At 39.1% G+C, this 15715-nt stretch overlaps 1 protein-coding gene across 3 annotated transcripts in view; it reads left to right on the forward strand.

The window, feature by feature from the left end:
* BMPR1B (bone morphogenetic protein receptor type 1B) overlaps positions 1-15715 on the forward strand; it is a 168131-nt gene that overhangs the window by 138918 nt on the left and 13498 nt on the right. For all 3 annotated transcript variants that reach the window (XM_007464391.1, XM_007464390.1, XM_007464389.1), the window contains exons 7-8: positions 3057-3249; positions 4040-4337. In XM_007464391.1, the coding sequence (XP_007464453.1) occupies positions 3057-3249; positions 4040-4337 (491 nt within the window). The remainder of the gene's footprint in view (positions 1-3056; positions 3250-4039; positions 4338-15715) is intronic.

The following is a 15715-nucleotide window of genomic DNA, read 5'->3' on the forward strand; positions in this document are numbered from 1 at the left end:
TACACATACATATATCTAAATAAATATACATATAAACATGCCTGGCACATTTAATACATACATAGTATGCACTCAGTAAATAGTAACACTATTATTATTTATTTATACCTTATTTATCTGACCTTGTAAAGGAACAAAAGGTGAAGTAAATTGTCTAACTGAACATCAAACCTCTTAGTTGAGGAATCTTTCATGAACAATATTTCCAATATGTATCATTAACTCAGCCTGACTAAGCAAAGTGTTTTAAACAGTATATTTGTGTGTAGCGGTGTGTGTTTTGTTAATTCAGGGACATGTAGAGAGCACAGAGCATTACTTACAACTACATGGTTTTTAGTGTCCATTGTGTACACGGGCTTAACCCTTAGACACTATCAGATAGCTGATCACTAGATAAGAGGACATTTCTGAAATAATGATAACTCCTCATAATCCTTATACAGCTAGTTGTACCCATTTTGCATGAAATAATTCTTCTCTTTTTGGAATCACAATTATAGTGATTGTTTTTTATTTATACAATCTAACTTTCAAAACTGATATCTAAGAATGTAATAGAGAAGGAAAGTTTAAGTACAGAAAGACCTGAAACATTAACTAAATTAAATAAAAACTCAAATAACATAGTTAAAACATTTTTCAAATTATATTTTCAGGTCCATAGATGTTATAATAAATCTCAAAATATAAGTATATTTTAAATTTCTGAATATAATTTAGTGAGACTTTTTATCTTTGAGATAAGTTGTTCCTATTCTTGTGAGCATTGCCAATTCCAACTATGCTTTCGTTAAATTAATTGTATATGTTATCATTAGAAAAGAAGTGGATATAAAGCTGTTTGTTAGGAAATGTTCTGTAGATTTACGTAAGTACTGCTTTGTAACATCTATAAATTAGTAATATTTCTTTAACAAATGTAGGAAGTCTCCTCAAGTCAATAATTTAACTACTTACGGATTTGGCTCTCAACTGCTTAGTGCCCTTGACGCTTCTCTTCCCTTATTTAGGAATGGAAATGTGCTGAAGGTTTCCTCACAGAGCCTTTCTGACTCCTAAAGAGAGGAAGGCTGCTCTTCATACATACTTCCTCATTTCCTTCAGGCTGAGTGGCTAAATGGCATGTCAGTAATGCTTTTATTTTTTAATTCTTCTTTCACAGGAAAAGAAAAAAGGACTTTATCTTGTCCCCAAAAGCTTTCAGTCTGATATTAGTGCTGGTAATGGTTCTGGCAATGGATAGCATTACCTCTTGAATTGATAAAATCATCCATTATGCAAAAACAGAGCACATCCCAGCTGATAGACATCTGTGGTGGGCAGAATACTGGCCCCCACAAAATGTCCATGTCCTAATCCCTAGAATCTGTTATTTTACATGGTAAAGGGGAACGAAGGTTGCTCATCAGCTGTCCTTGAAGTGAGATTATTCTGGATTATCTAGGTGGACTCAGTATAATTACATGGCCCTTAAAATTGCAAATACAGAAAGAAACACTTTGGGTTTACTTGATGCAAAGCATGTCTCTGTAAAGAGTACATCCCAGTTTTCTGACCAGGTCTTTTGAGAGTTCTATGTTAGATTCTTTATATAGGTCTCCCAAATTATGTAAATGGTCACCAATACTTAGCCCCTTCAGTCATGGAGTTCTTAAAACATTTAAGCAGAGGTAGAATGAAGATCATGTGTAAAGAGACTTATAACCTTTATGCCGTTTAACTCTCATACTTTCCTTCTCGTTGTCTCTGCTGCACTCTGTAATTCTTCAGAGCTCCCTCACAGTTTAACTTTCTCCCCAGCTCTAATCGGCTGTTTTACGTCTCCATTTTACATTTCTTGTTATGACAACTCTTCCACCTCAAAGTATAATTTTCAATAATTTCTTACTGCTTCCTTGTATTTCATTCTGTCTCCTGTTTCTTCACACATCTCATGTACTGTTCTTGGCATTTTGTATCTGGAAATTCCAGTATCTGTAATCTGAAGGGGTTAAATCTTCTTGGGTTGTTTCTCCTGCCTCTCACTTGCAGTGGCTGTTTGCTTTTGTTTTAAGGCGTTTCACTCTGTAGGATCTTCTCTTTCTCTTTCCTTTCTTTCTCTCCCTCCATTTTCTTCTCTTCCTTCTCTCCTTCTCCCCGCAACCCCACCTTGGGGATTTCCTTTATTTCCTTGTGAGCCCAACAGTGCATTATCAGTTTTTTGTTTCTTATATTTTATCCACGATCAAAGTTGTATGGTGGCAAGAGCTCCTTTAGAGCATCTAGTATCTCACCATAGTGGTGGAGTGAAACGTATTCTGCAAATGATTTCCTCAAGAGAGGATTTGTATTTGCTTTTGCCAGGAGCCATGGTGATGGTGTGCTACCAACCCAGGGCAAATTTGGTACCATTCAGTGGTTCCGGCTTAATGCTAAAGCCCAGGGTTCAGTTTCTCTAATTTTAAAGGGGTCAAAGTTCATATTCTAGATCTCAGTGCTGGTATTATTCTTTGTCCAGACAGCAACCTGGCTTTTGAATATGCTGCTGAATGCTTATCTATCCCTGCTCTGGTCTTAACTCTGTTCTTCCTCTTTTCCTCCCTCCCTCCATTCCTCCCTGCTCAGAGATTTCCTTTATTTCTATGTGTGCCCAACAGTGCATTACATTTTTGTTTGGTTGTATTTTATCCAAACATATAGTGACATGATTCCCTTCAGAGTATCTAGTATCCCACTATAGTGGTAGAAGCGAAAAGTATTCTATTCTGCCAATTACTGTGAACCCATTCAGGTTTTTTCTCTGTGAAAATAATAATAGGTAGAATAAAATACTTAATATCTGTGAATATTTGGAAGCAATACTTCAAACGCTCAAAATCCACATTCAATTTCAAATACATTTAAAAGAGGACAGCATAAATTAATAAATAAATACAAATAAGTTGTCTATGTAAAGAAAAACTACTGGCTAAATACATTTTACATGTGTTTCTTCTCCGGAGGGGGGAAAAAAAAAGATTAAACAAATCTGTTGTGCTGTGAATACACTAACAATGTGTTTTGGGATTTAACAGGTTCAGAGGACTATAGCTAAGCAGATTCAGATGGTGAAACAGATTGGAAAAGGGCGCTATGGGGAAGTTTGGATGGGAAAGTGGCGTGGCGAAAAGGTAGCTGTGAAAGTGTTCTTCACCACAGAGGAAGCCAGCTGGTTCCGAGAGACAGAAATATATCAGACAGTGTTGATGAGGCATGAAAACATTTTGGGTGAGTAAAAATCTGTATAGCAATGTTCAGGGTTTCCTAGCTTTCCTCCCTTTTTCTGTTAACATCTGCATATTAACTCATCTGTGTAAACCTGTTATGAAATATATAGACATTTTCTTCTTGGCATGAGCCCAAGAACGTCATACGCTTCTAATGGGAGACCTCGCAGGAGGAATGACTAAGGCACTTCTGTGAATGAACGGTGGGTTGGAAATGGAACATGTTCAAAAAATTTTTTCTTCCGGGACAGGAAATGCAAAACCAGAATTTCTTAAGGTTTCTTAGGGATTTGAAGGAGCACATTTTTGCCTAAGTGCTGTGAAAAGTTATGGGAATTTTATCTGCAGGGTTTATTTATGTCCGGAGTTTATATTGGTAATTGATTTCATTTTTATTTTCTCAAGTTAGAAATGATCTAGCTGGATCATTCAAGTAGAAAGAGTATAAGCTAATCATGGAGTGTGTGCCTGTTTTGTAAACAGTGTCTTATGTGTAACTCTAATACCAGGAACTATTTACTGTTAACTTCAAGATCATTTAAATATCAACTGCTGATTAGAAAGGGATCCTGTTTTCAGATACAAACTCTTGGTGTTTCTCCACTCCTGCTGTTTTGATGGCCTCTGATTGGTATTAGTGATTTAATACTGTCATAGGCACAATCAGAAAACTGAATGAAATGCCAAACAGAAGACACCTATGACAAAGAGTGATAGTTGAAAAAAATAATTATCCTGATAATATTCAGAAAACACATAGCTCCAACCCTTTTTGTCTTTTTTCCTTGTAGGGTTCATTGCTGCAGATATCAAAGGGACGGGGTCCTGGACCCAGTTGTACCTAATCACAGATTATCATGAAAATGGTTCCCTCTATGATTACCTGAAGTCCACCACCCTAGATACTAAATCGATGCTGAAGTTAGCCTATTCTTCTGTCAGTGGCCTATGTCACTTACACACCGAAATCTTTAGTACTCAAGGCAAACCAGCAATTGCCCATCGAGATCTGAAAAGTAAGAACATCCTGGTGAAGAAAAATGGAACTTGCTGTATAGCCGATCTGGGCTTGGCTGTTAAATTTATTAGGTCAGTATCAAATGTGAACAACAAATATACTTTTTATGGTTCTTTTCTATCACTTTTTACAGATGATACATTTTGTAGCTCAGGGCTTTTAGGATATTTAGTGGAGGAGAAATTTTATTAATTTTGACTTTTCTGTGGAGGGAAGAAGAAACATTTTCTTTACAACAGATAAACAGTGTTTGGGTCAGTCCTACTCTTTCTAAGCTCATCAGTGACCTGACTTCAAGACAGTGTTCACATAGCTTTGAGCTGTCATGAAGCTATTTAGAGAAGAGGTAGCTCATGTCTGGGATTGTGTGGTCAGAATTCTGCATAACATTTGTAAGTAGGGAAAGGTTTCAGGAAAGAGCTCCAGATTATATAGTGATAAAGGTGATTTTTATATGATATAAGAAAGATAACTTGCATAGATATTCTATGAGAAACGTTAAAAACTAATAAGCAACACACTGCCAGTGTTCAGCACTATTTTACAATAGCTTCTGTGGGATGGGGAGGAAAGCCGCATGGTTGAGGCTCTATTTTGCTTACCTTTGCTCTATTCATAGCAGCTCCTTTGATCTTGTAGATGATGTAATTAGAAGAAATGGTTCTGCTTTGAAAACAAAACAAAATGAGTTTGCAAACCACAAGAATAGAGGGATAATCATATACCTACCTTTTTAAAATGTCAGTTTAGACTTAGCCTTTATTAAATTGTTGGACCCTCTTATGGCTTTTTTTCCCAAAAGACTCTAGAATATAGAGAAGGGTTCAAAGGAAACGCCATGGCAAAGAATAAAACTCATGAGAAAGGACTAATGGATTGGTATTTTCACCCAGAATTGAAGACTGAGGAGTGATAAAAATAATAGGTCCCAACTATATGAAGGTCTTCACCATTTAGAGGACGGCAAATGGAAGTTCTCAGTCTTTAAAAGCAAAGCAGGAGGAAATGCTTCAGACTCTAGATTTAAGTTAGAAATATGAATTGCCTGCCAATAAAGATTATTAAATTCTCTCTCTTCTGAATTGTTTTTTCTGACCTTTATCAAGTCTCCTCTACCAAAAACATTTCCCATGATGCTTCTCAAATTACCAGCCTTTGTCCTTTCCTCCCTTGTTAAATTTCTCAGGAGTTCCAAAGAGTAATCTGCTTTCACAATCTAGTACTTCATGATATTTTACAATTTGGCTTCTGCTCTGTTTTCTCCCGAAGCTCCTTTACTGAGGGACAACATTGGTTTTGTCACCAGAAGCCTTTCTTCCTGTCATCGCACTCCCCGCAGTACCCATGCCTTTCTTCCTCCTGTGTTCCTGATGTACCTTTATTCCAGCTTCTCTTCCTTTCTCTCTCTGGGTTCTGCTCTCTGTCTGTTTCTTGAATATTTTCCCACTCCTCGATTTCCTGCCGCAGATGCTTTTCCTTCCCAGTTCCCAGTTTGGGTCAATCCATTCTAAAATGTGAGGCGCCTGGCATTTCCTTTGTTCCCTAAGTTTGTGATTTGCTCAGTTGCATGAATTCTATGTCCATGATATTCTCACTGGAACTGGGCCAGTTTGGGTCCTCCCTACCATTTTTCTAGATTCTGGAGTAAAACATTTTGTAGTTATTTCCGCTTTCCAATTATTTTCTACATGCTGCTGCCAGATTTATTTTCCTAAACCCTAATTTTGGGCATCATCATAATTTCATAGTTTCCTATGGCTTTGGGTTAAAATGTAGTTTCTGTTCTGAACACTTTATACTTTCTCACACCTTCAAGTGTTTTTAACATACTTTTATCTTATTCTGAATACCCAAATCCCCTCTTCTATTTCAATAACTACTGCTTATCTTCAGTTTCTTCCTTTGGGACCCCTATTAGTCTTCCCTTACAAACCTGATTTTCAGTGACTTTCCTTATACACTTCTATGTGACCCTGGCATGCTATCATGACATGTGTGGTCGTCATCGGCTGCTTATGTGTCATTCCTAGTGGAGACTAAGTTCCTTGGAGGTAGATACCGTGTTTTTCTCAAATTACATGCCTTGTGCCTTTCCTTGGTGCCCATTACTTAGGGGTTGCTTCAGAATTTTGTATAAAGGATAAATGAATGATTCCATATGGACTGCAGGATGAAGGGAAAAAGCATTTTTTTCGTAGCTCCAGAGATCTAGCGTGCTCCGGATTAAATCTACCTTTCTAGTTTTATAGCGCACAGACTCTCCAATTTGTATGCTTTCTTTTGCAAAACTGAACCTATTTGTGTTTTCTCCATATATACTCCACGTTTGCTACTGCCTTGCTTTTGACTGAACAGCATCTAGCTTGGAATGCCCTTGCTTCTCCATGTAATGTAATCCAGTCTCAGAGTTGCGTTTATGTCACTTTACTCATCCCCCAGGTAGGAATAATGACATCATCTATTCTACTGTAGTAATTTCCTGGCCCTTGTCTGCCTGATATTATAATGATTTTAGTATATGGCTTATCTTGCCCTCCTAGTCCTTGGGCATCTTGAGAGCAGGATCTATGCCACATTAATTAACGTATTTCCCATTTGACATGACATAGTGAGTTACCCATTATAGGTATTCCAGCATTGTTTTGAATCAATAAATGTTGCCAATATCAAAGTAATTAAGAGCTCATCTTCTTTATAGACCCAAAAACAAACAAGGAAAGTGAGTATCTGTTATATTTCTGAAACTTCGTTCTGCTTAATGTAACAGGAATGAACTAAATGAACTCTCAAATTTCATGCAAACCCTGATTTAGGAAGTGGAAGGAAGTGCTTTAAGAAATAAATCAGAGATTTATTTGGCATATATTGACTAATTCATCAAGAGAGGAAGGCTATGAGGATACTGCCTCAGATGTATACCTGCACCTGTTGGGCGCACAGACCTCATATGGCTGAAGGGCAGCTGTGGGACCAGTTGCCATCCTGGGCCTCAGGTTCCGCTACATTAGATGGAGGTTGCATTTGATAATTTGAGGTCCTTTTCCTGTTTTTATTTTATATGTTTCAACAGAGCTTTGGTCTTCTCATCTTTTGAGCCTCACTTTCAAACCTTGCTATATACGTTTCTTTGGTTTTCACTCTTTTCCTGACTTTCCTGTTTTGGGGTGTGGTGCATGTGCTCACACAGATATTTACAGCATTTTATTATAAGTGGGGTCAAAGCTAACCCAGTGTTGAGTTCTCAGACTTCATATGTGAACCTCCTGTGAGAACTTAATCTTTACCCTGGTCTCTATGTGGTAAGTGTTCTCTCAGGCTTTTAAATCGTTTCTGGGAGGTTCCCAGGGAAGTTGAGAGCCACAGAGAAAGCAGACTGTGCATTAGAAATTTCCTGCTCATTTAATTTGTTTTCATGCTGTATTGGTTTCTTCATGCATGCTCTTGTAAATGATGTAAGTGCTGATGCATTTCCTGCCCACAGAAGTTTAATCCGGGTGATGCCGTGGCAGACATTACCGTTACCCCAAATCTCTCTCGGGAGGAGAAAACAAAGACGTGTGAAATCCCTTGAAGGAACTTACAGAGCTTTTCACTTTTCCCTCTGGAGGCTCAAGCATCCATTCTGGTACTTCAGTGACAGAATGATATATTTTCTTAGGGGGGAAATAAATCCTGGCTTAGGGCCTCTCAGGTATTCAATTTTAAATAGAAAACCTACAGTGAAGACTGGGCTGTAACACACATCTCCCAATTGATGATTAGCGAATTGTCCAAGTGCAGAGGACAAGAGGGTACTGAATGTCCTCAGTCTTTCAATGTCATTATTTTTACCACTGCTTCTGGTTTGTATACTTAGTGGTTTTTTAAAAAACTGACACGGTTAAATCACTGGCCAAAGTCATAGACCAAGCAGTAGTGGCAGAGTCCGCACTCCCAGTCAGGGTTTCTGCCGCCTTATCTATCTTCTGTTGAAGGGTTTTTATGTCAGGGTTCTGTTTCTAAGAAACCCTGAGATTTCTCAAGATTTCATCATAGGAGCAATGAGTTCTGTTGCAAATTGCTGTAGAAAACTCTCCTTGGTTAACATCTGACCGGGCGGAGCTCAGTTCAGCAAATCAGTTCCATGGCTGTTTGCAAGATACTTCAGGAAACACAAAGGATGTGCACAGCCCCTTCTTCTGAAGGCTCGTGAGAATATTTCATGCTCTGGGAGGTCATCTTAGTCTCTCTAAGAGATAATTCAGTATTCTCTGTTACGTTTCATGTGTAGTTAATTTCAAACATCAGTTGTGAGCCACAAGCAAACCAATGGCCTCCTTCACGTCTTCTGCCTCCTACCCTTTTTTTTTTTTTTTTTTTTTTTTTTTTATGTGATACGTGGGCCTCTCACTGTTGTGGCCTCTCCCATTGCAGAGCACAGGCTCCGGACGCGCAGGCTCAGCGGCCATGGCACACGGGCCCAGCCGCTCCGTGGCTTGTGGGATCCTCCCGGACCAGGGCACGAACCCGTGTCCCCTGCATCGGCAGGCGGACTCTCAACCACTGCACCACCAGGGAACCCCCTCCTGCCCTTTTTTCACTGTTCTTTAAAGTTCAGTTCATATTTTTAAAAAGGCTTTTTATATTATTAAAGGTGTATGATGTTTGCTTCTCCTCTTTCTCTATTACCTTTTTATCTCGCTTCTCCCTCTCTCCCTCTCTCCCTCTCTCCCTGTGTAAAGCATCAACAACGTCCAGCAGAAGACCACCCACACGTGCCCAAAGGCTCAGTGAGGTAGAGCCACCTTGCTGGAGCTAACAGCTTGATTCCCCAGCTGACCTCTGGCCACAGTGGGCTCTGCCTGTGATTCCATGAAACTCCCCCTTCAGTCGATGGGACGCAGGGAGTGTGCACCGTGCTGACACATGCTGTGGCTTTTTCCTCTACGTAACACTTCTTGCAAGAATTCCTGCTATGGATTTATAATTAGAAGCTTAATTAGCATAAAAATATTTAATATAAAGTAAGAGTAAGATAGATACTATATTTTTAAATATCCCCTTTATTTCCTGCCTCCAAACTAATAATCTTCCTGCCCTTCTTCCAGCACCTGACAGCCAAGAGTGTAGGGCACACCCTGCTCCACCCGATTGTGTGGGTGCTCAGATTCATTCTCTGGTCCCCTCAGGATCCTGGTGGGAGGCCCCACTTTCAGCCTTCTGTACCCACGGGAGCTCTATGATTCTTTCCCTCAGTTACGCTAATGCCTGCAGTGCACACGCCGCTGTAGACATCAGTGCTGGCCCGAGGGGGGGACACTACAGGCAGCTGCCTGCTTACGAGCAGTGTTTTAGACAATAAAACCAATTAACATTATCACCATGTGCAAAGTTCTAGACAGTGTCAGTGACAAAGTGACATCTCCAGTAGCGTGCATTTCTTCTACTGTCTTCTCCTTAGTATGCCCCTCCCTTGCACCTTCAGCAGAGAAGAGGAAAATCTTAGTTTTGTATCTTTTTCTTTTCTCTCTCTCTGTCTCTCTCTCTCTCTGTCTCTCTCTCTCTCTCACACACACACACACACACAAACACACACACACACACACACACACACACACACACACAGTATCAAAGTCATCTCTGCTTTACTTCCCCATTTGGAGCCATTGCCTTAGGATCTCTGACTTACTTGGTGGCCCCAGGTGAGAGGAGCCACTCAAAGTGTGCATCCACGTAGGGGGCCCTTTGTCATCAGCGTGGACCTCTTCCTTCACCATGCTGGCATTTTTTTCATCCTGCCACTGTCAGTCAAGTGACATTGGTCAGAAATAGGAACTTGGTTGTCATGCCTCTTTATGGAACCCCAGCTGAGGGCACCCTAGGTTTTGAGATTCAAATAAAATTAGGCTTTATTGTCCCTATTCCTCCCTAGTGCAGCAGGGAACTCAGTGTCATTCACAGCACATCTGTGGATCCTAAGGAGCTTGTTTCCCTCTTTGTCACGTCAGCCTTACACCTCTGATACATGTTGTACCTTTTCTACATGATGTAGCTGCTGATTCTTTTCTTCCCCAAACACTGTCAGCTCAAGATTGAACACACCTTTACTGGGGTGTGTTGTAGGGTATTGCATGAAATTTGGTTATTAAAATTCATACTACCAGAACATTTTTCCCTTTTTTTTTTTTTTTTCCTACAGGACCTTAGTGTCTTGTCATAACCCTGGGCCTGGGAGAGAACCCCTCTTCTCTCCAGTTGGCTTGCCCCTTACCCCCAACCTCCCAAGTTACCCTTCCTTCCTTCCTTCCTTCCTCCCTCCCTCCCTCCTTTCCTTCCTTCCCTCTATTTATTCATTTATTTATTTATTTACATCTTTATTGGAGTATAATTGCTTTACAATGCTGTGTTAATTTCTGCAGTATAACAAAGTGAATCAGCTATACATACACATATATCCCCATATCTTCTTCCTCTTGTGTCTCCCTCCCACCCTCCCTCTCCCACCCCTCTAAGTGGTCACAGAGCACCAGGCTGATCTCCCTGTGCTATGCGGCTGCCTCCACTAGCTATCTATTTTACATTTGGTAGTGTATATAAGTCCATGCCACTCTCTCACTTCGTCCCAGCTTACCGTTTCCCATCCCCGTGTCTTCAAGTGCATTCTCTACGTCTGCGTATTTATTCCTGTCCTGCCCCTAGGTTCATCAGAACCATATATTTTTTGATTCCATATATATGTGTTGGCATGTGGTATTTGTTTTTCTCTTTCTGACTTACTTCACTCTGTATGACAGACTCTAGGTCCATCCACCTAACTACAAATAATTCAGTTTCGTTTCTTTTTATGGCTGAGTAATATTCCATTGTATATATGTGCCACATCTTCTTTATCCATTCATCTGTCGAGGACACTTAGGTTGCTTCCATGTCCTGGCTGTTGTAAATAGAGCTGCAGTGAACATTGTGGCACATGACTCTTTTTGATTATGGCTTTCTCAGGGTATATGCCCAGTAGTGGGATTGCTGGGTCATATGGTAGTTCTATTTTTAGTTTTTTAAGAAACCTCCATATTCTCCATAGTGGCTGTATCGATTTACATTCCCACCAACAGTGCAAGAGGGTTCCCTTTTCTCCACACCCTCTCCAGCATTTACTGTTTGTAGATTTTTTGATCATGGCCATTCTGACCAGTGTGAGGTGATAACTCATTGTAGTTTTGATTTGCATTTCTTTAATGATTTGTGATGTTGAGCTTTCTTTCATGTGTTTGTTGGCAATCTGTATATCTTCTTTGGATAAATGTCTATTTAGGTCTTCTGCCCGTACTTGGATTGGGTTGTTTGTTTTTTTGATATTGAGCTGTGTGAGGTGCTTGTAAAATTTTGCAGATTAATCCTTTGTCAGTTGCTTCATTTGCAAATATTTTCTCCCATTCTGAGGGTTGTCTTTTCATCTTGTTTATGTTTTCCTTTACTGTGCAAAAGCTTTTAAGTTTCATTAGGTCCCATTTGTTCATTTTTGTTTTTATTTCCATTTCTCTAGGAGGTGGGTCAAAAAGGATCTTGCTGTGATTTATGTCAGGAAGTGTTCTGCCTATGTTTTCCTCTGAGAGTTTTATAGTGTCTGGCCTTACATTTAAGTCTTTAATCCATTTTGAGTTTATTTTTGTGTATGGTGTTAGGAAGTGTTCTAATTTCATTCTTTTACATGTAGCTGTCCAGTTTTCCCAGCACCATTTATTGAAGAGGCTGTCTTTTCTCCATTTTATATTCTTGCCTCCTTTATCAAAAATAAATTGACCATATGTGCGTGGGTTTATCTCTGGGCTTTCTGTCCTGTTCCATCGATCTATATTTCTGTTTTTGTGCCAGTACCATACTGTCTTGATTAATGTAGCCTTGTAGTATAGTCTGAAGTCAGGGAGCCTGATTCCTCCAGCTCCGTTTTTCTTTCTCAAGATTGCTTTGGCTCCTCAGGGTCTTTTGTGTTTCCATACAAATTGTGAAATTTTTTGTTCTAGCTCTGCAAAATTGCCATTGGTAGTTTGATAGGGATTGCATTGAATCTGTAGATTGCTTTGGGTAGTATAGTCTATTTCACAATGTTGATTCTTCCAATCCAAGAACATGATATATCTCTCCATTTGTTTGTATCATCTTTAATTTCTTTCATCATTGTCTTGCAGTTCTCTGCTTACAGGTCTTTTGTCTCCTCAGGTAGGTTTATTCCTAGGTATTTTATTCTTTTCGTTGCAATGGTAAATGGGTGTGTTTCCTTAATTTCTCTTTCATTTTTCATCATTAGTGTATAGGAATGCAAGAGATTTCTGTGCCTTAATTCTGTATTGTGCTATATAACCACATTCATTGATTAGTTCTAGTAGTTTTCTGGTGGCATCGTTAGGATTCTCTATGTATAGTATCATGTCATCTGCAAACAGTGACAGCTTTACTTCTTTTGTGATTTAGATTCCTTTTATTTCTTTTTCTTCTCTGATTGCTGTGGCTAAAAGTTCCAAAAGTATGTTGAATAATAGTGGTGAGAGTGGGCAACCTTGTCTTGTTCCTGATCTTAGTGGAAATGGTTTCAGTTTTTCACCGTTGAGAATGATGTTGGCTGTGTGTTTGTCATATATGGCCTTCATGAGGTTGAGGTAAGTTCCCGCTGTGCCTACTTTCTGGAGGGTTTTTATCATAAATGGGTGTTGAATTTTGTCAAAAGCTTTGTCTGCATCTATTGAGATGATCATATGGTTTTTCTCCTTCAATTTGTTAATATGGTGTATCACGTTGATTGATTTGCGTATATTGAAGAATTCTTGCATTCCTGGGGCAAACCCCACTTGATCATGGTGTATGGTCCTTTAAATGTGCTGTTGGATTCTGTTTCCTAGTATTTTGCTCAGGATTTCTGTATCTGTGTTCATCAGTGATATTGGCCTGTAGTTTTCTTTTTTCTCTGACATCTTTGTCTGGTTTTGGTATCAGGGTGATGGTGGTCTCGTAGAATGAGTCTGGGTGTGTTCTTCCCTCTGCTATATTTTGGAAGAGTTTGAGAAGGGTAGGTGTTAATGTTTCTCTAAATGTTTGATAGAATTTGACTGTGAAGCCATCTGGTCCTGGGTTTTTGTTTGTTGGAAGATTTTTAATCACAGTCTCAATTTCATTTCTTGTGATTGGTCTATTTATATTTTCTGTTTCTTCCTGGTTCAGTCTTGGAAGGTTGTGCTTTTGTAAGAATTTGTCCATTTCTTCCAGGTTGTCCATTTTTTTTGTATATAGTTGCTTGTCGTAATCTCCCATGATCCTTTGTATTTCTGCAGTGTCAGTTGTTGCTTCTCCTTTTTCATTTCTAATTCTATTGATTTGAGTCTTCTCCCTTTTTTTCTTGATGAGTCTGGCTAATGGTTTATCTATTTTGTTTATCTTCTCAAAGAAGCACCTCTTAGTTTTATTGATCTTTGCTATCGTTTCCTTCATTTCTTTTTCATTTATTTCTGATCTGATCTTTATGATTTCTTTCCTTCTGCTAACTTTGGGGGTTTTTCGTTGTTCTTTCTCTAATGGCTTTAGGAGTAAGGTTAGGTTGTTTATTTGAGATGTTTCTTGTTTCTTGAGGTTGGATAGTATTGCTATAAACTTCCCTCTTAGAGCTGCTTTTGCTGCATCCCATAGGTTTGGGGTCATCGTGTTTTCATTGTCATTTGTTTCTAGGTATTTTTTGATTTCCTCTTTGATTTTTTCAGTCATCTCTTTGTTATTAAGTAGTGTATTGTTTAGTCTCCATGTGTTTGTACTTTTTACAGATTTTTTTTCCTGTAATTGATATATCTAGCCTCATAGCGTGTGGTCAGAAAAGATACTTGATATGATTTCAATTTTCTTAAATTTACTGAGGCTTGATTTGTTACCCAAGATATGATCTATCCTGGGGAATGTTCCATGAGCACTTGAGAAGATAGTGTATTCTGTTGTTTATGGATGGAATGTGCTATAAATATAAATTAAGTGCATCTTGCTTAATATGTCATTTAAAGCTTGTATTTCCTTATTTATTTTCAGTTTGGATGGTCTGTCCATTGGTGAAAGTGGGGTGTTAAAGTCCCCTAGTATGATTGTGTTACTGTCGATTTCCCCTTTTATGGCTGTTAGCATTTGCCTTATGTATTGAGGTGCTCCTATGTTGGGTGCATAAATATTTACAATTTTTATATCTTCTTCTTGGATTGATCCCTTGTTCCTTATGTAATGTCCTTCTTTGTCTCTTGTAATCATCTTTGTTTAAAGTCTATTTTGTGTGATAGGAGAGTTGCTACTTCAGCTTTCTTTTTTTTTTTTTTTGTGATACTTGGGCCTACCACTGCTGTGGCCCCTCCTGCCGCGGAGCACAGGTTCCGGACGCGCAGGCTCAGCGGCCATGGCCCATGGGCCCAGCCACTCCGTGGCATGCAGGATCCTCATGGACTGGGGCATGAGCCCACATGCCCCACATCAGCAGGCGGACCCGCAACCACTGTGCCACCAGGAAGCCCCAGCTTTCTTTTGATTTCCATTTGCATGGAATATCTTTTTCCATCCCCTCACTTTCAGTCTGTATGTGTCCCTAGGTCTGAAGTGGGTCTCTTGTAGGCAGCATATATACGGGTCTCGTTTTTGTATCCATTCAGCCAGTCTGTTTCTTTTGGTTGGAGCATTTAATCCATTTACATTTAAGGTAATTATCTATATGTATTTTCCTGTTACCATATTCTTAATTGTTTTGGTTTGTTATTGTAGGTCTTTTCCTTCTCTTGTGTTTCCTGCCTAGAGAAGTTCCTTTAGCATTTGCTGTAAAGCTGGTTTGGTGGTGCTGAATTCTCTTAGCTTTCGCTTGTCTGTAAAGGTTTAATTTCTCCATCGAATCTGAATGAGATCCTTGCTGGGTAGAGTAATCTTGGTTGTAGGTTTTTCCCTTGCTGATTTTAATACTTTTTCTTTGTATTTAATTTCTGATGGTTTGATTAATATGTGTCTTGGCATGTTTCTCCTTGGATTTATCCTGTATGGGAGTCTCTGTGCTTCCCGGACTTGATTAACTATTTCCTTTCCCCTATTAGGGAAGTTTTGAACTCTGATCTCTTCAAATATTTTCTCAGTCCCTTTCTTTTTCTCTTCTTCTTCTGGGACCCCTATAATTCGAATGTTGGTGTGTTTAATGTTGTCCCAGAGGTCTCTGAGACTGTCTTCAATTCTTTTCATTCTTTTTTCTTTATTCTGCTCTGCAGTAGTTATTTCCTCTATTTTATCTTCCAGGTCTCTTATCGGTTCTTCTGCCTCAGTTATTCTCCTGTTGATTCTTTCTAGAGAATTTTAAATTTCATTTATTGTGTTGTTCATCATTGTTTGTTTGCTCGTCATTTCTTCTAGGTCCTTGTTAAATGCTTCTTGTATTTTCTCCACTGTGTTTCCACGATTTTGGATCATCTTTACT

The sequence above is a fragment of the Lipotes vexillifer genome, unplaced genomic scaffold, assembly GCF_000442215.2.
Source record: "Lipotes vexillifer unplaced genomic scaffold, Lipotes_vexillifer_v1.1 scaffold1346, whole genome shotgun sequence".
NCBI classification, from domain to species: Eukaryota; Metazoa; Chordata; class Mammalia; order Artiodactyla; family Lipotidae; genus Lipotes; species Lipotes vexillifer.